The sequence below is a fragment of the Corapipo altera genome, unplaced genomic scaffold (assembly GCF_003945725.1).
Source record: "Corapipo altera isolate COAL_440 unplaced genomic scaffold, ASM394572v1 1, whole genome shotgun sequence".
Classification (NCBI taxonomy): domain Eukaryota; kingdom Metazoa; phylum Chordata; class Aves; order Passeriformes; family Pipridae; genus Corapipo; species Corapipo altera.
The window spans coordinates 5,208,443-5,232,548 of record NW_020884873.1 but is presented as its reverse complement, the minus strand read 5'-3'; the positions used below and the strand labels follow the sequence as shown (position 1 = coordinate 5,232,548).

Below are 24,106 nucleotides of genomic sequence, written 5' to 3'. Positions count from 1 at the left end.
GGCTCGTTTTGCAGACACACTGTGTCCATATCCAAGCTGCCCAAAGACAAGCCAGCTCTGAGCTGGAAACAGCACCGTGCCGAACCAGAGCGAGTAAATGCTGCTGAGAGGTCTGCTCTGTTTGCTCAGGATCACCTCGCATGACTTCGTGGCATCTGGCTGACTTGGAGAACAGCCTCGTGCCCGCCTGCGAGCAGCAGCACGAACATACCGTACAAAGGCTGCCGGGAGAGCAGCGTCTGCAGGGTCCCACGGGGGCCTTTGCAGCACCAAGTGCCCATACTCGGGCACTGCTGTCACTGCTTCGGTTCCTGCAGAGACCGGGAGTGTGTCCAGGCTCGGGAAGGGAGCACGCACGGCTTGGACACGCACACAAGCAGCCCTTCCCTTGCTCGTTCCCGCACCCGGGGCTCACGGACTCCCGTCCTCTGGCGCACACCGTGAGCTAACCCTGCTCGCTTCGCACGTACGCAGACTTATATAGATGATTTCTCACCCTCAGCCTTTTGCACATGCCAGGGAATGCCTCGGGAGTCAACACCCCGGGTCTGACAACGCACGTGGACATTGCTAACCAACTGTGGCACTTCAGCACTGCTTCTCCTGGCCTGGCCCCCTCCCTCCCAGCACAGCCGGCCACGCAGGGCCGCTCTTAGCCCTGCACAGCCTCTGTTTACCTGTGTGCTGTAAATATAATCTTGGCTCCAACAAAGTCAGGGTGCTCCTTCACAAACTGCCTGGTCACTTCCCGATAGGTTGCCACAGACCATGATTTATTGTGCTGGGTGCCATCCAGTTCATACACCTGCAGGATGAAAAGCACATCACAAGCAGTAGTTAGAAGAGGTGTTTTACTGGAAGGTGGGAGAAATGAACTGAAGAAAACCTTGGAAGAAACAATGTGTTATGGTCCTGGGAACAGGGCAGGAAAAAAAAACCCAGCTAAATCTGTGCAGAATATTTTCTTCTTGAAGCCTTTACCAGCTGGCAAGAACCAAGGAATGGTTTTCCTCCCTCCTATGTGATACAAGAAACAAGTTTCTCTGTGTTCAGACGCGGCAAGCAAGTGCCCTTGAGTACCCAGAGGAGACCATGACCTCTTACTCATGTCTGTATCAAATGCTGGAGCGTTTTGTCCAGCCGTCTGGCGGCTCACACACTCTGTGCCTTGCAGTGGCAGCCTGTCAGCCAAGGCAGCCCCAAGGCACGCGAGGGCCAAGTTCCATAAGCTACCAGCTGGGCTGGGCTTCTGCTCCCCTTTGCCAGAGGTTCACTCCATGACCTTGAGAGGGTCATTTAGTCTTCCCATGCCTTCTCAGTTCTCTGGCTGCGAACTGGGAAGAATAATTCTTTTGGCATACTCTGTTTCATCAACTTACTCTGGGGATTCCTCACTACCAAGGCTGTACCCGGGGATATTGACCTGATTTCATCGGGGGTGTAGGCACTGAATGCCCCCAGTGATACTAAAGCACAAAAGCCCTGGCTGGAGTTGCTCACTCAACAGTGGCTGAATCCCTCAGTTTTCTTCTCACCGTTCTTTTCTCTTTCACCCTTTTCCTTCACCCCTCAGCTTCTCCTCTCCACCGTTTTACTTCTGCCTGATGCTGCCCTTTGCAGTGATGAGCCTCACTAAGCCCCCGCGCTGTGCTGACCCCCTGGTAGGCACCAGCAGCCGTGGGGCAGCTGCAGATGCTCAGAGGGAACTCTTCCCCAGCTGCAGCCCATGGGAATGTGAGACTTTACACAGCTGAATCTGCAAACACAGCTGGGCTTGGGGGGCTTTTCCACAATGTTTGCCCTTTCACACTTAATCCCAGCATTCATTTACTTTTCTTCAGGGGCCGCTTCTGGCAGGCTTTGCTGCAAGGAGAGGTTTTGCAGTGTCAGTGCTGTTGTCCAAGCCTTGTAGAGGATCTCCAGCCACACGAGCATCTTGTTATTCCTGTCACACCCTGCTCACCTTGACTAAAACAGCGAAGTGTTTCCCTTCCGTCTCATCCCAGCTTCAGCCTGGTTGTACCTTCCCTGCCCATGCTGCCCTCCAGTCCAGGGTGGTTGCAGCTCCTGGCATCCCTCACTGTGGTACCAGGGCTGCAGGCAGCCTGCCTGTACCTCACAGCACACCGAGCTGCTGCTGGGTGTGAGCAAGCCCCGGGGCTCTGGAGGCTCCCATGTCGGCAGCCAGCATTAGGAGCTGGATAGGAAGCAAATCTTCCCTGCCAAGCCTCCCTTCAAAAGACTTTACAACCGTGTCTAAGGGCTGATGGTAAAGGCAGGGTATTTTCCAGTCAGGCCCACGCAGATTCTCTTGGCCCAGAAACATGTGTGACCTGGGGGGATGCCAGTGCTCGCGCTGTCTCACAGCACAGGAATTTTGACATTGCTGTTATTTTCTCTTTTGAGGTACCCCGAAGACAGATGGTGACTGAGTTCAGAGCAACTGCCTTATGACAACCCTCAGCAAAGTAAGATACACGTAAGCTTTGTGGTCTTCTCCCCCTCCTTTTTTTTTTTTGACCTTTTCAAAACACTCTTCTCATCTCAGACACGACTGAGTGGCAGCCTGAAGCCCTGACACCGAGCCCTGTCTTGCTATGGGGCCAGCCCAAGCCTCAACAGGGCAGGGTCAGCAGCCCTGCTCCCCAGCTGTTGGGACAAAGCCAGATCAGCCTCCAAATTTGTCACAGCACCTGCCTGTGCGCTGGTGGGGGTGGCTGTGGAGGCCTGCCCAACAGCAGAGGTGGTTGCCGGGGCACAGACATTCATCTGCAGCTGGCTGGAACCCCCCAGCCATTGCATGCAAGGGCAGGGATTTATGGAAGATGCTGGCAGGCACATTCAGGAGTTAAGCCACCATCAGGACATCAACGTGGCTACTGAATCCACTGGATGCCGTGGCACCAGCAGCAAACTGATACCTGCATTCCCATGCACAACCCACCACCACCTCCTGGTCCTTCAGATGCTTCTGGATGAACCTTGTACAGCATCTTCATTCCTGTTGGACAGTGAAGAACATGGAGGTAGGTGGTGTAGTGAGGAGCAGCAGCCCTGATTTGTTTGCTTTGGTAAGGCATTTTCCCCTCTGACAGAACTCCCAACTCCATGCTACCCCTCTTGGAGCTGGGCTGGAGGATTGTATGGGAAAGGTGTACCTGCAGTTTTGAAATTTTCACTGGGAAAGTGGGAACAGTGGTGTGGTCTGCTGGTGCTTGGGAAGGCATTAGGGCAGAGTGGCTTTGTAGGACATTCTGACCAGCTCTGGGTGACACCCAGGGAGAACGGCCTAAATCATTTCCAGCAGATTTTAGTGTTAGAGGCAATGAAAGGAGCAGTTCATGCTTCAAATACATAGCCAAAATTTTAGGTTGTCTGCAAACTGTGCAAGACAGTGCTTTGCCAATTTATTGAGCCTATTCAGAGAAATCATTCTGAAATAAGCTGAGGATTTAAAATAACATAACTATCCCAGAATGAGTCTCTGTGCAAGACAGGAAATTTTTCGAGAATAGCTGCCATAGAACAGGTGATTCTGGTGCAGACGAAGCTGAGATACATCTTCCCAATAAGCAAGATTTTGACACAGCTCCCAGTCAGACTGTACAATGCAGTTTTGTGCTGATGCCACAGTAGGTATCTCCCTTAGCAATTAAGAACAAAGCATGTCTCACCTTCAAGCCCTTGCCTATGCAAATCTCCAACAAAGACCTTTGAATATGATCCAGGTTTTCCAGCATCCTTAGAAGGGCAGGTATGCAAACATCCAAAAACTAAATTCAAGATAGGGCTTGAGAAAAGTTATGGAGAAATAAGGATTTAAAAGAATACTAGAGAGGCCAAAAAATACGTACTGCAGGCAGGATAGCTCTTATCTCAACATACTGCACGTTATCTTCATAGAGCTCCAGCAGCCCCTGGTAGAAATAGGCCTTGAACACAGGTGCATAGCAGATAAGTCCAGAGGCAATGAGAAAGACTTCTTCAAATCTTTTCCAAATGAAAGCCTGAGAAGGGTAGGCCTGCTCAGGGGCATCTGTCACCAGGGTCAGGTTTCTCAGCAAGCTGTAGAGAAGGGAAAAGAGAAAGAATGAGGAGAACAAACAGGACAACTGGCTTTCAGCATGCAAAAAGCCACCAACTGGCAGCTGTGTGTTGGGTACAGGAGGAAATAGATTCCTCCAGGATAGATGTGACTTTTGTTGTCAGAGACCAAGCTTTGTGCACGTGACACTCTCCCTCTCTCATGCTCTGGGGAGCAGCAGGGCAGTGGCTGTGCTGAAGGAGGCACGTGTTCCCTGGGCAGGACCAAGAGAATGTGCAAAGCCCTTCCTGCCACAACAGGGGCCCAAAATCTAACTCAGAGCCTGTTGGCACTGCAGTACAACAGTTGTAACAGCAACTGGTGCAACTAGAAAGCATTTAGATCATTTTTCTGCCACCTGTATTTACTGTTCTAATGGCTGGTACAGAAGTCATACAAGACGTGTTGAGCTGTAAGCAGGGTAAAACAAGGTGTTCAAAACCTGCCCCTCCCTTTTTCAAGGATAAAATCGGAGTAATAGAGTTACAAAAGCAAGTATGGTGCTTTTATATCACAAGAATTGCACTCTGCTGACCGGGGGTATCCTTACTCCCAAAGCAGGCAAGTACATTACTCCTGCAGACAATACATTCCCCAAGCACCTTCAGTGCATGTAAAATGTTATGACACTTGGCCCTCTGTTCACCACATAAAGGTAGGCTGAGTTTCCAGGAGATGCTGTGTACTGGGCCACCACCAACCTGCTTATTGAGCCCAAAAGTTGTCCTGGTACCTTCATGTTCTCAAAATATGCCATCTAAAAAAAGCAGGGGGAAAACAACTGTGAATTACAAATCATTTTCCCCCACCAGTGGACCAACCCTGACACCCTGCCTGCCTGCCTTGCTGATACCTTCTTCAGGGAAACAGCTGACAAGAAGGTCCTGGCTTTTCCTTAGTGGGATGGAAACTCCCACTGCTTCCTCCATAAACTCAAGCTGGCATATAAACTTCCTTCAGAAATCCAGAGAGATGGTGGGCAGTGTTATCAAGCAGAGTTTAAGGGAGCCAGTAATTGCAAGATTACCTAATTGTGGGTGACAGCTTGCATTTAGGACAGAGTGAGCATCTGTGCCACAACACCATCCTCTGACAAGCTGATAGCCTTCATCCCACCTGAAGCCTTGCCTCTGGCAACAGCTGGTGGTCACCTGAAGAGGAGTTCATAATAAATTTCTCAGGGCAAAGTCCAAATGGCAGTATAGAGGTGATTAGCTTCATTCCCGAGTGGAAAAATGGAAGGCATTGCAGCAAACTGTAGAGCTGTTTGCTCGCAGGTAGGTGGGCTCACCAGCCAGGCCAGGCCTGGAGCTTATCTCATGTCAGGGGCTAAGCAGGTTCAGATAGAAATACCTTCAGCCATGCTTCAGCTTTCATCCCAGTATATTGTTTCCCCTCAATAACAGCTACTGATCTTTAATAATGTTCTGTGTTTGATGTCTTGGCCTCTGTCCTCATGCAGTGTTCTGCTCTGTTATATGGGAGGTGTGGGTTTGATTTGTGGTCTTATTATCTTCATCCAGGACACTTCTGTATTAGCACCACCCCCCACTACAGATGTAAAATGTGATCTGGTCCAAACTCATAAACTAAGACATCCTGGACAGAGATATGCCTTTGGAGTCCCTCCATCATGCCCATAAAACAGAGCTCATTCCCCCAGGATTTGCCTGCTCTTTCGCTCTCTAAGGGTGCTCTTCCAGGGGCTGCAGTTTCCTTTCTTCCTCACTCTGTTAATTTCTTTGCCAGGAACAATTTTAGAAGCAAAACTATTCATAAAGAGATGCTCGTACTCTGTTAAGGATGAGATTTTAAATGCTCAACAGTCAGGAAAATTCAGAGTTAAGGTTTCCACAGCAACTTTGGCTCTGCCTTCCCATGCATTACAATAGGGGCTTTGGTGCCATTATCACAGGACACTGGGCAACCCCAGCTACTGTTCAGTAATCCATGCAACCAGAGGAGACTGAGCTGGACCATGGAAGGGGTGGGCAGTGGGGAGCATGCAGCAGTGGGAGACACCGAAGCATCACCCTAGAAACCAGGAATGCAGGAGCCAGGAGCATCTTGGAGGCGCTGATCCAGCTGCCTGAGCTGCAGTGGAGGCCAGCCACCGGCAGAAAGGGTGTGCTGCCGCTCGTCAGGGAGGGGAGAGGAGGTTTCGTTTGGGAAGAGCTGGGGAAAAGAGACTTTTCCACTTCCCTCCTGGCTGAAGGGCAGCTCCCCTCCAGCTCCGCATGCCAGCAGAGAGCACCTGCCCGGAGCCAAGAGCCGAGTGGGGCTGTTCCCACCAGCCCTCCAAGCACTGAGGGAAAAACCTCCCCGTGGATCAAAAGGCCGTGCAAGCCCGTTCTCGCCACTCCATGCAGCTTTGTTTCAGATAAGGATGGGTGGTTAGTCGGGCTCCCACCACTTTCTCCCCTTGTCCTGTGAGAACTCGGCTCCTCCAGCAATGAGCGGGCGCAGGGCTCCACTCCCTGCCTTTAAATCTAGCTGTACAAACTTGTGCTTGTTTACTTAGCCTGTGCTCTTGGGCTAGAAACAGCAATAAATCCCCACACCACCCTGCTCCTAAAGGCACATAAATCAAACTGTACTTTTCTTTATAATCCCCTTCCCTTTGAGACTGATTATTGATCCCTACAACTGTTGAAGATTTATTGCATAATAGTTATCCATCCCTGATAACTAGATAATCTCCTAAGGGTTCAGGGGCTTTTGCCATCAGTAGCTCATGCAGATGAAGTAAAACTTCATAAATGCATCTTTTCCTTCTTTTCTGGAGTGGGCCTTTGCCAGTGATCAGGTGCAGACTACAAATAGCCCTCCATGTCATGTCATATATGCACCAAACAATGCTATTGCAATGGATATGCCCAAAGGGGCACAGCTAAAATGACCAGCTATGGATTATTTATTTTCAACTGTGGGTTTGCTTTCTCTTTTCCTGTTTTTTCCCCCAGTTTTCCTTTCTTGTGCTATAGAATGCAAGGAGCGAATGGTGTTGTTGCCTTGTTTTTAAAGGGATTCCTTTTCCTGCTTCTTTTTCTATTCTTGATGGGTAATTATGCCCCTCTCCTCATGGTAGTATCTAAATGTCTTCCAGTGGAGCATTAAATAGTGTGACTAACATCTGTCACATGTGGTTCGTTTGCTTTCTCTTGCTCTCTCATCCCCTCTTCTTCTCCCCAAGGGGAGACTTGTAGAGGGAGTGGAGTGCTTTGTTTCTGTAGTGGATTTTTATTCTCTCTTCCCCCCCCCCCCCCCATAATGCACACACTGCCCTATTTTTCTGTGAGATAAGGCAGTCAGAGGACATGGAGGGGAAGGTGATGGTGGTCTGGGCAGCCGCTGGTGCCCAGGGGAGTTGTCCCCGCAGCCTCAGCCGCGGTGTCAGCTCCCTCACAGATGACTTCATCCTGGTGATGGAGAGCTCCGCTGGGCCGGCGGAGCTCCGCTGCCGGGCACGGCCTTAATCCTCGGGCTGCCGGCGGGGGGTGTGCGGTGGTATTTTACAGATATCTGGAATGTCAGTGCTGTTTCCCTAAATATCTAGGGGCATGCTCTTTCTTTAGAGATGGTAGCCATTATGCTGCATCTTGAGGGGAAAAAAAATGACATTCTCCTCTATCGTAAAGGACTGAGGAGAAAATAAGTAAGGATTGTTTTTTTTCTTTTAAGTCTCAAAGCAAAATTCCCTTCCTTTCACTGTCTCCTGGCCCACGGTCTCCTGACTCTCCTAATAGCATCCTTTTGGAAGCTTACCAGTAACACAATACTCCAGGGTCTTGGCCCATGAGACGTGTGTGTTTTGAATAGGAATGATTAGACCTTCTTTTGAGGGAAACAAGCAATAACACTTCCTTCCAAAACACACACACACACAAAAATGTATATGTCCCTAAAAACACAAACAGCAAAAATGTAATGCAGATACCTCTTTCTCCCACCCCTTCCAGGTCAAGGAATGCTGGAAGATGAAGGAGGTGCAGCTTCTCAAAAACATTTCCATTATTCCTTTCACATTTGCTGATCCATTCTGTCTTGCACGAGAGCCTTTCCCTGCTGCCATATTCCCTTGACACTTCCTTGAAACCACCCAACTGTCCATCCGTTCTTTCCTGTGACATCTGCTTTCTCTCAGCTTGTCAGTGCTCAAGGGCAAAGAGGAGCACAGGAAAGAGGTAGCCTGGGATGCACATGTTCAAGAGACTGGGAGAGTTTCCAGAAACTGAGAAGCAGAACAGATTGGGGCCTATTCCTGGCTAGAGACCTATTTCCAGACGGCCAAAAACATTCCTAACCCCTAGACTAGTACCCAGGGATTAGATGAAAATAGGAGGGGAAGTGCCTCAATGTGGCTCTTGACCGTGTGTTTGCACATTATGCGCAATGACTCCTCTGTGATTTTGTGGTGATGAGCACGGAAGGGCAAGAAATGAAGGACAACCTACTCAAATGAATAAGTGAGCACCCAGGATGTGAGGGATCCAAAGTTGTACTTGCTCTGGCACGTGTTTGCTGAGGAAAATCACTTAATTGGTGTCTGCCTCAGTTTCTCCTCCACATTTGGGGAGACCCTTTCAGCAGGGTCTGTCTCATGTCCCTATGCGGTGCCTGACACACTGAAGTCCTGCTCTGACTTGTGACTACTAGACAGACAACTAACACAAAAGAAGAGGAATGTGGTAATACTGCCTCTGAAAACAAGCCATGTTTCCAAACAGGAACAGAGGCAACCAAATAATACACAGCTCCAGTCTCCTAGGTGCATAGGATATCTGGGACTCAAGCCTCAACCAGACAGAGACGGAAATACAACTGAAAACAAATATAACTAAGGGTTGCTCCTGAGACAGTTCTAAATACCCAGTGCAATTGCTTGGGCTCTAAGGAAGTGAAGCTGTTTCAAAATCCAATCTCTTGCACATTATTTATGGGTCTCCTGGTGGGGTTGAAAAGAGCTGGTGCTGTCATCTTTCCCTCCTCATCATTCCCTGTAGAAATGGAAGGGAGCTAATGGGGAACCAGTTTTCTCTTTGGAAGACGTAGATAAGTGACTTCTCACTAGATCTTATTTTGTCCATGACGTGTCAGGGCAGTTGAGCCTCAGGATATACAGGGTCAAGAGTCTGGGGTCTGGCATTACTTTCTGCTTCCCTTCTGTACCTCTGTAAGAGAGGAAGAGTGGGTGATAGTCTGGAGAGTCAGATTCCTCTGCCCTGCCCCTTGCTGTTGTTGAGAAGGGAAGGCAATAACATGCCAAAAGTCTGGCAGCTCCTCAGCTTTCCAACCTGACCTCCTTTCCAGATCTGCAGGGAACTAAGCCCAGACAGCTTCTGTGTGGAGGGGACACCAGCTCCCTAAGAGTTAAAAGGTCTCTATTTAAGAGCAAAAAACCTCCCTAAAGAGGGAGGCACTACAGTAAACCATACCAAGTTGCACTTAGGAAATGCTGTAATTAGGGTCATCTGTGTCACCTTAATCCAGCCTCTCCTTGTGTGTTGGCATGGCGATACTCTTTCATCACATGACATCCCATACTATTTTTTTCTAGCAGACCCCAGCCCCGGGAGTGCCACGGACAGCAGTGCCCTCTGAATGGATGTCTACTCAATATTTTCCTTTGTCCTCATCCCTCAGTGTCTGACTTCATGCATTATTTAGTGTGCTCTCTCCAGCCCCCACCCTATTCCACGAAGAACTGTATGCTTCCTCCTGGCCTTTTAGGCAGGGCTTTGTCCAGGGATCAATGGCCCCTGGATGGGCAGATATGATTCAGTGGGAGGGGGAGCCAGGCTATTCCCAGCCACCTGTAAGTGATTAGATGGTAGGTGGCTGCTGAGCAGCCAGCTAATGCCTTGTGTACTGATAATAGGCTGCCAGCAGTTAAGGCAGGAGATGCCTGCAGGGAAGGAAGCTTTTACAAGAGGGTGAGTGATACTCTGGGGAGCCATCTGAGGTGTGAGCTCCTGGACAGCTATAGGAGGCCTTGCCTGTAAGGGGAGAAGCTCTGTTAGCAGAAGGATGTTGAGGAGGGAAGAGTGCCACCAGGCAGAGGTCCTGATGGGGTTTGTTGGCTCAGGCAGTGCCCAGGCTGAGACCAACCCCTTGTCTGAGGGCAGGATGGTGAGTCACAGCTCCTGCTGCCTGAGTGAGGGTCCTGTTGGGAATGAATGCCTCATGCTTCAGGGTGTTGGGTGCCAGTGGGGTTTCAAAGACAGCCTGCAGAAAACAAGGTTGGTGTGTGGAGGGGGAGGTTGGGTTGGTTTTATTTTGGGCTGCTTTGGGGGTTCTTTGCTGGTGCAGAAATTACCATAAGTAGTTTGCCCAACTTCTTACTCCAAATCAAGGCAATGACTTTACAAATGCCTTTTCTGCTGTTGGGGAGAGCCTATACATCAGCTACCTGGCTTTCCTCATCCAATTGTTGGGTACCTCACTGGATGAGGCACCGTGCAGCCCTGTCCCACGCCAGGAGCACATCCAGCCTGGGTGCTGAGGAAAGGTGGGGGCAAGTCACACAAATCTACTTAAACCACTGCCCTCAGCACATCTCTGCAAATGACCAGAGTGAGTGTGCACAGAAAACTTCAGTTTTTATGGTCTCTAACTGTGGTGCACTTAGTGCTGAAGCCTTCAATCTCTTATATCACTATTTGCATTTTCTATGTAAGCAGTCCTAAATGGAGTTCCCCACTTCCAGAGCAGCAAGCGAATGGGACAGTTGGACCAAAATAATCCTGCTGGCTACACAGTGCTGCCATGGAATACCAGCAGGTTTGCAACCCCTCTTCACTCACCTGCTGTCAAACTGGGTCACGTTGTGCAGCTGTTTCCGGTAAGTCTCCAGCAAAACCCACTGGGAGCACTGGGCTGGCAGTGGGTGAGGAGGATGCGGCTTGGAAAAGCGAAATCGGACGGTGCCCGCGTGGGTGAAGCAGATGTAGCAGTCGGGGAGGTAGGAGGCATTGTACACCAGCCAGTCCACACTCAGCATGGCGTAGTCGTGCAGGTGTAAGACAGCACCTGGGGGGAGGACAAGTACGTCCTAATAATGGGTCAAGGCAGCTGAGAAGAAGGAACCGAGGTTTGATGTGATAATAGTTTGAGTTTGCTCATCCAGGGGCATCTGGAAAAGCTTCTAGATGGCTGTGAGTGACCTCTCCCAGCAAAGACTGCGCGGCTGCTCTGCCTCCCCCGGGCTAGGGGATGTGGCCCCCTCCACATCAAACACTGGGCAGGCAGAGCGTGACAACTCCCTGGGAGCACAGGGAGGGGGGAAATCAATAGGGAGCTCTACTTCTCCACTGGGATGGAAAATGCTCCGAGTTATTAAAGGTCTTTCAGACAGACTTTGCTGTGAGCTGGCTCAGGCCCCACTGATTTAAAGAGGAACTCACACAGTAGGCAGCAGTTTACAAGGCATGCTGGCTGTCTGGCACACCTGAAGCAAAGCTCTGTTTGAATCCCAGCTTCAATTTTTGCAGCCAGTCTGTGACTCTTCTTTCAGCTCTCTGAAACTCTGCGATACACCAAAATCCCAGACCATGATGCAGTGGGGAATTGCACTCAGATTCAGAAGTACAATCTACTGCTATGCCTTACCAAAAGCATACTCACTTATATTGTACAGCTGCTGCTGGCCAACACAAAGGGCCTCTGGGACACTCTGTTATTGTGCAGTTTGCTGGCAACTGCCAGTCTTCCTGGCACAGGAGGCATCCTCTGTATGCTCACCTTCCTCATCGTTTCATTGGGCTGAAATCTCTCCTTTTGCAGAGACTCCTTAGGCCATTGGTGCTTGAACTAAACTTCACCTTTGTAAAGGGAAGATACTGTGAGAGCTGAAGTCTTAGATATGTATTTTATTAGTCTAGGGGAGACCTTGTAGTCAGAATAGCTTTGATGGCCTTAGGGTTAAAGGGAGAACATGAATAGCAAGAACAAGACAGAAGACTGGTATGTATTTGGCATTAGACAAAGTTCAAGACTAAAATTTATAGTGGACTAATCTAACATAGATTGTAATGTGTATAACCTCCCAGTGCAGACAGAGGGACTGGCTGTTAAGATGCTCAGGAACTGTGGTTGCTGCTGTCAGCAGAGCCAGTGTGACAGACTGGCCATGCTGCAGCTGTCTAGATCTGACCCTCCTCTCGCTGGCAATGTCACCTTCTTTCCTATGTGAGCAGCAGCAGAACTGACAATAGTGCTTGAAACAACAGGAACTCCCAGGGGCTCTTATCAAGATTAGATCCTACTCAAACAGCTACAAGGATGTGATCTTGGCCCTAAGACCTTATGGCTCTTGCAAAGATTCCAAGAACCCAGTTTAACATCTCCTGTGTTGAAAAATGTTAACTATTTGTTTTGGTTCCAACTTGGTATCAATGATACCCCACTGGAGGTGAAGAGGAGGGGTACTTTTAAATTCTTTCTAGTGTTCAATTTGGCAATGAAAGGATAATGACATTTCTGGCATAGTAATCATTTGCAGTAATAGATTAGGATGCTGCAAGGCAGGGATCTGCATCCCACAGCAGAAACTGGGAGGGAGAAGTGTTGAAGGTTGCTTTAGGCCCTATCCAACCTGGCCTTGAACACTTCCAGGGATGGGGCATTCACAGTTCTCTGGGCAAGCTGTTCCAGTGCCTCACTACCTCTGAGTAAAGACTTTTTTTCTAACATCTAAGTCTCTGCTCTTCTAGTTGAATACTGTTCCCCCTTGTCCTGTCACTATCCACCTATGTAAAAAGTTGCTCTCTCTTCCTTTTACAAGCCTACTTTAAGTGCTGGAAGTACTCAGGCTTTGATTTGTATACAACAAGTAAAGAAACTTGGAGTGCTGGAGGTAGCCCCTTCCTCCTCTAGTGCCCCTGACTTTCCAGCAGATGTCCAGGTCTGCTGCAGAACCACCCTCAGAAAGTCTTTTTGGGAGATACAGCACTTTTGGCTAAGCTGTGGAATAAGTCAAGGTTGGTAGCACATCTGTGAAATGTGTATGTGGGAAAAAGAAAGGCCCTGGCTGGAACATGCTGAGCAAATGTGGATGTTATGTCTTGTTGTCTGTGCTTCCTCTGCCCTTTCTTCACTCTTGAAAGGCTGAAGGATCCATATTGTAAGTTAAACCAAATGCCACAATTCCTGGAAATGTGTATTCATCCAATCCATCCCCCTCTTCCTCTTTCCCCCTGCCCTGTCCCTGAGCTCAGAGGCAGAGCTTTTCCTGGAACCCGGGGAGCACGACTTACAGCCCTCATAAGATTGCCTCACACATCTCACGCTTTGCCCTGGCTCAACCACAGAAAGCAGAAGGTGAGACAAGGATGGGTAAGATGAGCAATCCTTAGGCCAAGCCTACCTTTAGGCATGCGCTTTAAGATGCTGAACATCACACTCTGATCAATGAGGCTTTTGGCCCGGAAGAAGTGCATGCTTGGAGGAAACTGTCCCGCGGTTGTGGCTGTTGCAACTTCCTTCTTCTTGAGGTTTACGAGCTTTGTACTGAGCTGCTCTTCCTGCCTACTCAGCACCAAGTTGCCCCCTGTCTGTCGGGCTTTCTCCTCCTGCATTAGGGAGTCCCGGTCCTTCCAGAGCGGGGTGGGAAGGCAGAGAGGAGCCAAACTCAGGAGGAGGTATGCCAGCCTTACACCTTGTCCAGCTGAGGGCTTCATCTTAGAGTTGCACCTAGGCAAGGAGAAAAGATTGAAGCATTAGCAGAGGTGAGAAGTGACATCTGAGCAATGAGCCCTTGGGATATGAGGTTGTTACATAACTTCTGCAGGATGGGCCAACTGGATGCTCAGTACTGAGGGAAGCACCTGGTACCACTGTCCCCTGTATTTAGGACTGTGTATTAGCACACTCTCCATGATGTTGATTGCACACAGCAAGACTGTGGGGAGGGTGAAGAGCAGATATTGAATCTTGGGTCAGACTGGTAGCACATCACACAGACCTGCAACATGGCAAAGGTCTAGCCCTGGAACGAGGGATTGGTGGGGTCAGGACTCTGCTTGCAAGCTGGGATAGAGCCCTGTCTGAATAAGGGGTGCGGGTGATGAAGCCCTGGTTGTGCTGATAGTGTCCCAGGAAGGGAAGCAGGGGCCATAGGACTTGAGGTGCTTTTGGCTTTGGCTTGAGCTAACCAAATCCTGATTCCCTACAGCCAAGAAAAGACCTTGTTGTACCCTTTCAGTACAATCCAGTTCTCCGAGGGGTTATTTATGGGCAGAAAACCCCACAGGTTCCTCTGCAGTGATAGAGGTGTGTCTCTTCTTTGCAATCCCAGAAGAAAGAGGATGAAAGTTAGACCATGGGAGTAGTAAGAGATCATAGGAGACAGGCACATGTGAAGTCTGAGAGCTCTGCCCTTCCCCAGAAAAGCACAACTGCAACATAATCCTTCAACACCAGGCTTTAGTGGCCCTCCACGCCAGTCTCTGCAGAGCAGAACAGGCTGGAGAAGGGCTCAACATTTTGAAATGGTCCCCTGTGAATTACACAGAAAGTCCCTGCTTGTGCAGGTGTTTTCTGCTTCCAAGCTCTCCTCCACCTGTGGGCCCACAAGGATACTTTTGGGCCCAGTAGTGGATCCCATGAGATGAAGGCGTGCTGGGGGAGCAATCAGCTGGAAAGGGAGCGGGGGGTGGATGCAACTTCACATCAGGCCTGGTTCTGAACTTAGAAAGAGAAACATCCTAAAAAAGGTGTTATCTTATCCCTGGTGAGACTGACTCACTTACTGTTAGCTTGCCTCCTCCTCGCATCCAGAGCTCATCCAGCTGCCGCCCGAGAGAGCAGGGAACAGTTATCTCTCCAGCAAGCTGGCACTGTCCCGGCAAAGATAAGGAGGCAGGATCCGTGCCGGCGCTCACAGTTCCTCTTCCTGTGCTGCCGCCCCGGCTCGCTCGGCTTTTATTTATCCCCGGCCGTGCTGCCTCATGAATATATAAAGAGGAGGAGGAGGCAGGGGAGGTGATGAGAAAGCGGGACGCGGATGCCCGGGCCAGCGGCTGAAGGGAGCCGTGCTCAGACTGTCCCAGGAACGCACATAAGTTCGGCTATCTGATCTGATACAGAGCACAATGCGTTTAATGCCAACAAAAACACTGCAAATTCTGCTTACTAATGCTTTTTAATCCGAAAAAGCAGCAATTTGTACAATCAGTTTTAAACGATTTTGCCCGGTCTCTGCCAGCTGTGTGGATCAGGCAGATGTCAATCCAGCAGGCTGCCCCTGGACTGCATCGGGCACACAGGACTAAACTGGAGCCTGGGAAGCAAGTCAGGTGGAGGGGGAACAGTCTGATTTAAAAAACAAACAAACAAACAAAAAACAAAATAAAACAAACCCCAACAGATATAGTAATTTCAGCATTTTATTTTGCGCAGTTGAATGGACTGAGTTTTAAACTTATTTAAAACAGATGTTACATAAACAGCTTCCAGTGGAGAACAAAGTCCGTTTGGTTTAATTTAATCAAAATTTTAACGATTTTAAATTTTAATAAAAAAAAGAGAAAGCTCTTGTAAGCCAAAAGCTGCTGAAAACAACCCACAGCAGTCGTGAAGATGGTTTTTGAGGCAGAGAAAGTGGAATCTGGTCAATAATATGTTATATTTTGTTATCTAGCAATACTGAAACAGACTGAAAGCAGAGTGGACAGCCCACTCTGAATAACCTAGCTGGATACCTGCCAGCTTTTCCTCCTCTCCTGGTCCCTTTACTGTTTGCTGTCATCAAGATGGATCCCAAGATCCATGCAGGGATAAGCCAGGGATCTGCAGTACTCTCCAAGCCCTGGCCAGGGCAGCATGGCCAGAGTGCCCCTTTGCCTGCTCCTCAGCAGGATGGGGTATTTCTTGGGTCTATAGATGATCCTGCTCCCAAAGGGAGATCAAAGGCGTGGAAAAATGACCCAGATATTCTCAGCAGCAACTATTAGTTGATGAAAGCAACCCAAGGATGAGGAGGAAAGTGCATGGAGTGAAAAGGGATGGTTCAGTAAGGACAAGCATTCTGCCTGCAAATAACTCAAGGGAGCAATATAAGTGAAGAAAGGGAATTGCTCTAATTATCTCGTAGTAGTAAAGCCTGGCATTAGTTTCATAAAACCAAATTCAGCCTAAGCAGTTAAAAAACTGTCTCTGCAGTGTGCAGTCAGGCACTAGAGACAGGTTCCCAATGCGGAGCATTGAGGGGGGTTAAAATGCTGTGTGAAGGATCTCAAATAGCTTACAGCCAGGCAGGAGTCTTGGAAATGCCTGCCAGAGGGCCTCTGAGATTTGCAGCAACCGGTTCATCCTGTCAAATAGAGTTTGAAAAACAAAACTGAAGTCCAGTGCTAAAACACTTCTTTAATGGGACTTTTCCACATAAGCAGTCACAGGCATTGCCAGGAGAGTGCTGTACAGATGTTGTGAGGGTTGTGCTAGGAAATAAGAAGGTGTTTGAGATGCTTTGCTCCCTATTAAAATGTGTTACATGCTCTGAAAATAGAATTCATGGTGAAATAAGACCGCAGCTTCTTTCAGGCAGGATCGGTGTGGACATGGAGGGTGGAAGGAGGGAGAACGGGACAACCCAAGCCAGGGTATGGATGCCACCAGCCAGGAGCCTGTGGGAGGACCTGAATTCCTCTAGTGCCTACAGGCATTCACAGCCCGGGTTTCAGACCTCCCTGGGAATGGAGGCATGGTATAGGAAGACTTGCCCTATCTGAAGGACTAACAAGGAATGTTATAGGGGTCATTTCCACACCAATGCATCTCTCAGCTAGTTTGAATTCTTGGTGAGAAGTGGGTAGCCCGTCTGGAGGTTGTGCAATAGTCCTGTGTCTCTCCACAAGACTGTGATTGCAGTTCCTGTCCAGTCTTAGCTGGCTCCTGAAATAACCTGGAACTCCCTGGCTCTGGTCCCACTTGCTGTTTAGCTAGGGCTGATAGGGGCACCAATCATGCCCTCTCTTTCATCAAGTAGCCCAGCTATTCCCTGGTTTCCTGGGTGGTTTCTAGCCCACGCTGACCTCCCAGCTGCTGCAGCTGTACCTGGCAGTGTTCCAAAGCCCAGTTTAAAGCTGCCAAGGGTGTGTCAGTGCGAGCTGCAGGCATACCCGTCCTTTATGCCCAGCTGCATGTCAGATGCATGGGAAGCTTTAAATAGCTGGTGGCCAGCACTTAGTGCTCTCAGTGAATTCCCCTTGGTTCGGTTTCAGTTCCATGTGCAGACCAGTTTCTTTCAAACCTTTCAAGCTTCTAGGAGGTGACAGATACAGTCAACTCCAGAATGTTTTCCCACCTCTCCTTCCTGCATCTTCCCTGCTGCGGCCCCAGCCGGGTGTCTGCTCCCACTGTTCAGTCCCTTGCAGCAGCAGTGCAAAGGGAAGCACAAGTAACTGTGGGAGTGCAGGAAGGGGGAAGGACCACAGGGGCAGCAGCAGCATTAGGCTTGTGGATCTGTGTTTTTCACTTCGTCTTTCAGCTCAGCATCTCACACAGTGCTTTACAGCATCCTGCAAAGTCCACCTTTCAGCTGCAGCCTCTGCGTGCAGGGTCACCTTGCTGTGTGCTGCTGCAGATCCCAGCCCCAGATTAAAGCCTGGCAGTGAGTGTAGGTGATAGCAAAGGCTACAGTGATAACAAATCCAGCAGAGGCTGGTCCTGAGGCTGTGATGCAATCCTGGCTGTGCTTCCTGTGTGGGCAATCCATCTTGCATAAGCCAGATCCAAACCAAGGAGCATTTCTGAGAGTATGGAGGGGCGGGATGTCATTTAGCTTCCCTGCCCCTCTGGACATGCTGAAGTCTAAGCTGTGCCCAGGAAATATCACTGAGAGGCTGGGAAGAGAAGGCTGGAGCTGAGAAACATGTTCCCAGCTCACCAGTTATCTATTCTATCCATGCCAGCTGCCTCATTTGTGACATGGGACCAATTCCCTGCCTAGCTTCAGTGATTATTTGCTGTATCTGCCTGTGAAATAGCCACGGTCCCCTGGACAGTGGCTGGATGGCTGCTATTTGACATCAAGTCTGCATAAGGGACATAGTTCAGATTGGAGAGGAAAACCATGAGGTAGGACAAGGGGCTGGAATACAGCCATAGGGGAGCAGGTGCACAGGTGAATGAGGGTAAGCTGTGGAGAGTTTCTGCCCTTCTGCTGGGCCTGGGTGAGACCATAGTGCCAGTCCCCGGTTAACGCCTGCAAAATGTTTAGAACACATAAAGGTGCTAAGTGTTATAAATTATTATTAAGAATAGCCTGTCCTGGAATGCTTGGGATGATTAAAACCTCCCCACTGGACTGCTAAATAACCCCTGCTTTTGTCTAACTGGGCACAGGTTGGTGTTTTTATTTCTTTCCACCCCACTTTGTGCCCAGCCAGGCAAAAATATGGCCCACTGCCCAGCCCAGCAGGGACATCAGTGAGAGCCCTGGAGCAGAGAGGACGCTGGTCTGCCCTGGGTCTTGTTGGCAGCATTGCTCCCCAGTCTACAGCCAAGCTCTGCTCACCCTCAAGGTGCTCCATCCACCTTTCTAAACCCTCCCTCCCCTTAGCTGCACAACCATGTCTCAGTGCATCTGTCCTTCCACTCCTCAGCTACAGCCATAGCTATCCGATGATTTAAAATGAATAAGACACTTGAGATGCTACAAGAACAGGAGCTGCTGTTGGAGAGAGCCAGGGAAAGAACTAAACACCACGGTTAATGATGAATCACTCCAGGAGTAGAGTCATTGATTTGTAATCATTGCAAGGCTTCCAAATATAATAGCCATGAATTCCTCTGACCAGCAACTGAGACAAAGTGATTGGACTATTCCCAGCACACCTGCAGAAATTCAAATCTTGCTCACAAGAGCAGTCTCAGAGCTCTGGGAACCAAACAAGTCCAAGCTCCAACAAGAGGAGTGCAGCAGCCAGCACACACACCAAGCTGTTGCTGCTCTGCTGAGCTTAGCATGCAAATAAATAAGTGAAACTGCACCATTTCCTCCAAAATCCTCCACCCGTGACCATCCCAATTCCCTGCTGCTGTTACCACATACTGCAGGTCTGGGAAGAGGAAGTACAAAACAAAGTGAGTTGGTGTGCATGAGCACCCCGTTGCTTTGGGAGCAAACAGCAGGCTGCCAAGGGCTCCAGGGCAGGAGCTGAGAGCCTTGGGTATTTGGGAAAGAGGCTCAGCACCATCCAGGACAGGTCCCAGGCTGTCACCAAGGTTTCTGTGCAAAGGTTCCCAGAGACTAATAGCAGACCCTCAAGTTTATTCTTTGTATTCTTGTATTCTCCCCCTCTCCTACCTACAGAGGTAAATATGAGAGCAAACTAGGCAACTGAAACATCCTGAAATATTAGCAAGTGTACTTGACTCACTTTCCCTAGGGGATGACTCTGGGGAAGAAAGAAGCCCAGTGTCACTGTGGGAAGTGTTTTCTTGCTTTTTGCATTACACATATCAAGTTTCCTACCTGAGCCATGGTATCTATCCATCAGTAGGCTGTGGTGACTCCTAGGGATCAGTGTGTCGGGTGGGGCTTGGCCCTAGTATAAAAAGCGGGGCAAAATTCCTTTTCCTAAAAGCTATATTTCATCTAAACATCCTTCCCACTCCCATCCTCCTATTCCACCCACGTGACTTTCCCAACTAGAACCTAAAGCCAACCACATCTCTGCCTTAATCCTCCCACTTCTGCCCCTGGAGTCCATCACACATTGGAACAGAGGATTTGAGTTCATCCATGGTCACTGCAGCTGTGAGATTCCCTGTGACCTCTGCCAGTACATCCCTTGTCTCCATGTCAACCACCTCCCCATCTCACTGGCTCTCCATTTCTGTGTATCTACATCACTCACGTTGCTCCACCATCACAAAGACTTCAAGCCCAATCAGTAAGAAGCACAGGGCCCTGCAGTGGCAAAGCACCGTGTTTCTCTCTCACTCTCTCTCACCCTGGGCTCTCATAGAAGTCCCACCAGAAGACACATATGCTACACTGCATCCCAAAGCTATGGCTCTATCTCATACTCTAAGGCTTCAGAAGTGCTTTGGAAGAGAGGATAGCAAAGGCTGGGGGACCACATTGGCAGCTACACCCAACCTTCAGCTGCTCAGAAATCAGCCCACTCTGTATGGTTTCTTTTCCATTTGTGCACGAGACAAGCAAGTCAGCATTTGGAATGGTTTATAATACAAAGTTAACGGCAGTGAGGAGCGTTTGAGTTAAAATCTGACTGCCCAAAAGTGCCTGTCTTGTAGCCAAGCTTCATCCTGCCTAGGCAAACCTCCAAACTTTATTAAAAGCCTTGAGATGTCAAAACAATGCTTCTACATCATTCCCTTTGCAGGTACCTCCATATACCATACCACAAATGCAGACACTGGCTTCAAGCCAGTCAGCACTAGTAGCACTGCCAGCAAAACATCATTCCCCCAAGCACTACCCAGCTCCTTAGGCAGGGCTAGGCTCTGTGGGGATTTATATTGCTATCAGCTGTAGCAACACCTGAGCAACAGAGCTTAAAGCAAGGTGAAGAGTGCTCATCACAACACCAGCCACCTGCCCAGGGTACACACTCAACAGTAGAGCCCAGCCACTTGGGATCATTACAGACAAATCTCAGGGCATTTCTGGCATGCCTAGACTTGTTCATCCTGTTCTTCAGAGGCATTTCAGTCCAGCCCAAAGCACTGTGCCTCTTGTCCCCTGGCACCTCCCAACCTTATCCTGCAGGTACAGTTTACCTTCAGCTAAATCACTGCATTGCCCCAAGAGGTGCTCTTTCACCAAAGCACTACAGCACTCTCTGCATCACCACAGCAAGCAGCAAAGTCCTCAGTGCACCCACCCTAAACTGGCTGATTAGAAAAGCATGAAACACACAGTTCAGTGCCACTTTTGCAAGACCTTCAGCAACAAGCTGCAATGTGATCACTGAGCTCACAAAGTGAGGCACGGACAGAGGCTTCAAGGAGGCTTGTAGGGTTTTTGAGACAAACAGCCCATGTCTTTTGGTATTCACGAGAATACAACCAGTTCTCAGCCCACCTTGGGAACAGATAGCTCAAGACCACCTTCTTTCAATCACCGGTGAGCAAGCCTTGGGTCTTGAACCTCACTGAGAATGGCCCTGAGTGTGCTGCCACGAGGTTCACTGTATAGCCATCAGCTGTGGGTGGAAGCACAGCTGTTGGAACCATCCCTTCCAGCTCCCATAGGATCCCAATCCACACCTAGCAAAGCCCCATCCAGAGTGACATGTTAGGAGCCCTGGAGAGCCATTATCACCATCTGCCTAAAACTCACCTTTCCCATGGCTTTCCTCAGTCTGAGAAACAGCCCTCTCGACTGAAGCACACAGTAAGATTTTGGCATGTGGCACATACATGCAGGAATGCTGCTGCCCATCCCTGCTTTGCATTATAATACATGAGAGCTTCTTCCTTTATGTTCTGTCTGATCGATATGTCCTCTGCAGACTGTTTCCCGCTGCGGTTTCACTCTGTTGGTGACAGCCAAGGCAAAATCCCAAGACACATCAGGGATACAGGCATCAGTCAGCGTGTCAGCTGGGAGGAAGCAGCGAGGGTTGGCTGCTCCACGGAGGAAGGTGAGTGGAGGGTGACAGAAGGCAGTGACCATATTGGCAGAGGCACAGTCCCACAATACCTAACCAAGAAGAACAGAGCAGGTCTGGTGATGGGAATCAGGTTCAGCCGACAGTCCAGTGACTGCCAGGCAAGTCCATGGTGACGAGACAGATCCAAGGTCAACTCAAGGACTGAAATCCACAGGGCAAGGTCCATATAAACAGGGTACATAGCACAGGCATGGCTGCAACACAGCTGCAAGGTAGCCCAGCTGGGGAGCAAGAGCCTCAGCTAGTGAACAGCAGGACAGGCCCTCACCGGGCCTTTTTATCAGAGCTTTTTTGAAGAGCTCTCTTCAACATCAGACACTTGTGTGATTATCTAAGTCAGCCCTGAGCCCAGGGAGCCAAACCCCCAGGGAACGTACTCAGAGTCCTGACACTAGACACCATGCTGTGTGAGCCTTCTGAAGGCAGGTGTAGATGCAAAAGATGACTGTAATCTGCTGCCAATCTCCAGGCTGAAGCACCACAGCTCCTCAAATGCCTATGGTAACAGCAGTGGGCATTTTAAAGTAAAAGGTCCTTACCAGACACCCCTATGCTTTCTGCAGCAGTGAAGTTCTCTACTCTTATAATTGATCTTGATCACATGGAAAGGAATGTGGGAAGTTGCTGTTAAAATAGGGGAGTGAATAGGGGAATTGTAAACCATGTAAAAATAACCATTTTAGCAAAATTTTGAAACAGTGCTGGGGACAGAAATCAGTGCAGTGCATAGGAGGGAATCCTGCCTCAGGGGTATTATGGGCACACACAGACCTTCTTAAGCTAAAACAATATTCATCTTTTCATTCTGGAGAGGGAAAACAATCAGCCAAACTGAACTTCTGACTCCAGCAATTCTGGTAGTTTCTGTTAATACACCCTGTTTTGAGTTGGACCTGAACCAGATTCTGTCTGCATCTCTCTCGGGTGTTTAGAACCCACCCCTGAGTGACGACAGGAAAAATCAACTGCTCAGCATCGTGCCATCCTCACTGGTCCCTGAGGATTTGTGCTATCCTCACTAGCCCCTGAGGAGAAGAGGGGGCTAGCATCCCTTTCTGGACCAATACTACGGTGTATCAAGGTACAGCAGTGTGCTGGGTTCAAAGATTTTAGTCTAAACTCTGCTTCCAGCTTCTCTCCAGCAAGGCCCTACTTGAAGAAATCAAGCCTGAAAGAAATCAGGCTTTATAAAAGGCACAGAGGGCTATGCCACAGGCACTGAGACACAGCCAGGCTGCAGTTTGTTGGAAGGGAGCACCTCCATTAGCATGAAGAAAGAAGATCCAACAATGGCATTTTAGTTTGTAGGCATCTTAATGCCTCCGAAACTGCTGGCCCACCTCCTCCTGCCACTGTGTCAGCCCAGCATGCCTCACCCATCACCACATGGATGTAAAGCTGTAATTGCCAGCCTGGGGATGGGGGCCCAGGGGAATTCTCTGAGGCAGTCGGGCTCTCCGGCAGCCTGTCAGCTCCCAGGTCCACAATGGAAATTAATCACTGAAGCTCAAGGAAGCACACCTTAAAGAAAAAAACAACAAACACCACTGACTATGCTGAGGAGGCAGGGCATGTCCAGCCTGTTGAAATGACACGGTAATTAAAACTTAATGAAAAGTGTCATTTATTGATGAGTTGTATTAACCTTGTCTGAAACCATTTGGACAAATTAAAACTCCTCTTGGCCTTTTCCTGCCGTGTTAAAAGCAGCAAGTCACGAAACAAATCAATGACGCCAGCCACATTGGCTCTTTGTTTGGGGCAGAAGAAAGCTTTGCTTTTGGAAAGCTTCAGCTGGCATGGCTTCAGCCAGCAAGACACTGCCTCCTGGCCTCTGCCAGGGCCCCTGCTGGCGAGCCCTAAAAGAGATTGCCAGGGTACTTACATGGGCACATAAAGAATGCTCCCAAAAGCGCTGCCGGGGACCAGCTGTCCCACTCCGGGGGACACTTCCAGGTTATTTGCATGAGCAGATATAAATGTATGCCCCAGAGAGCACTGCCAAGGCTCCTGCTGGCACGCAGCAGGGGCTGCTGCCAGGGTACTGGCCCCAGCACAAAGCAGCACGGGCCTTGGGGTGAGGCTGTCACGGACCCCGTGCGTGCACATCTCACCCTTGTGAGGGTGTTTCACAGCACAGCCCCTCGAGGGGTCATGAGGGCCCTGCATCCCAGCTGGATCACTCTCTGCTGCCTCTGTGCCGGCCACAGACCTGTAAAGCAGAAAGACTGCCAGACCTTGAGCTCTTTCCTTCCCTCGCCCAGCTGCGTCCGTCTCTCTGCAGCCCCATGACAGCTGAGCAGCTCAGCACTGTGCCACCTGCTCCCCACCTCCAACATATCCCCCTCCAAATCCCATGCACAGCCACCCCAGGGAC

The 24,106-nt window shown here is 49.5% G+C and overlaps 1 protein-coding gene across 4 annotated transcripts in view; it reads right to left on the bottom strand.

The window, feature by feature from the left end:
* ADA2 (adenosine deaminase 2) overlaps window positions 1-24,106 on the bottom strand; it is a 55,862-nt gene that overhangs the window by 10,964 nt on the left and 20,792 nt on the right. For 2 of the 4 annotated variants that reach the window (XR_003529779.1, XM_027656130.1), the window contains exons 3-6: window positions 13,449-13,774; window positions 10,888-11,113; window positions 3,855-4,065; window positions 678-805 (exon numbers count right to left, since the gene is read on the bottom strand). Coding sequence is in view for 3 of the 4 variants with exons in the window: in XM_027656130.1 (XP_027511931.1) it covers window positions 678-805; window positions 3,855-4,065; window positions 10,888-11,113; window positions 13,449-13,774 (891 nt within the window). In the remaining variant the exon portion in view is untranslated. Of the gene's footprint in view, window positions 1-677; window positions 806-3,854; window positions 4,066-10,887; window positions 11,114-13,448; window positions 13,775-14,828; window positions 15,070-24,106 lie in introns of those variants that run through there. The other 2 variants (XM_027656149.1, XM_027656141.1) reach the window with 2 other exon arrangements.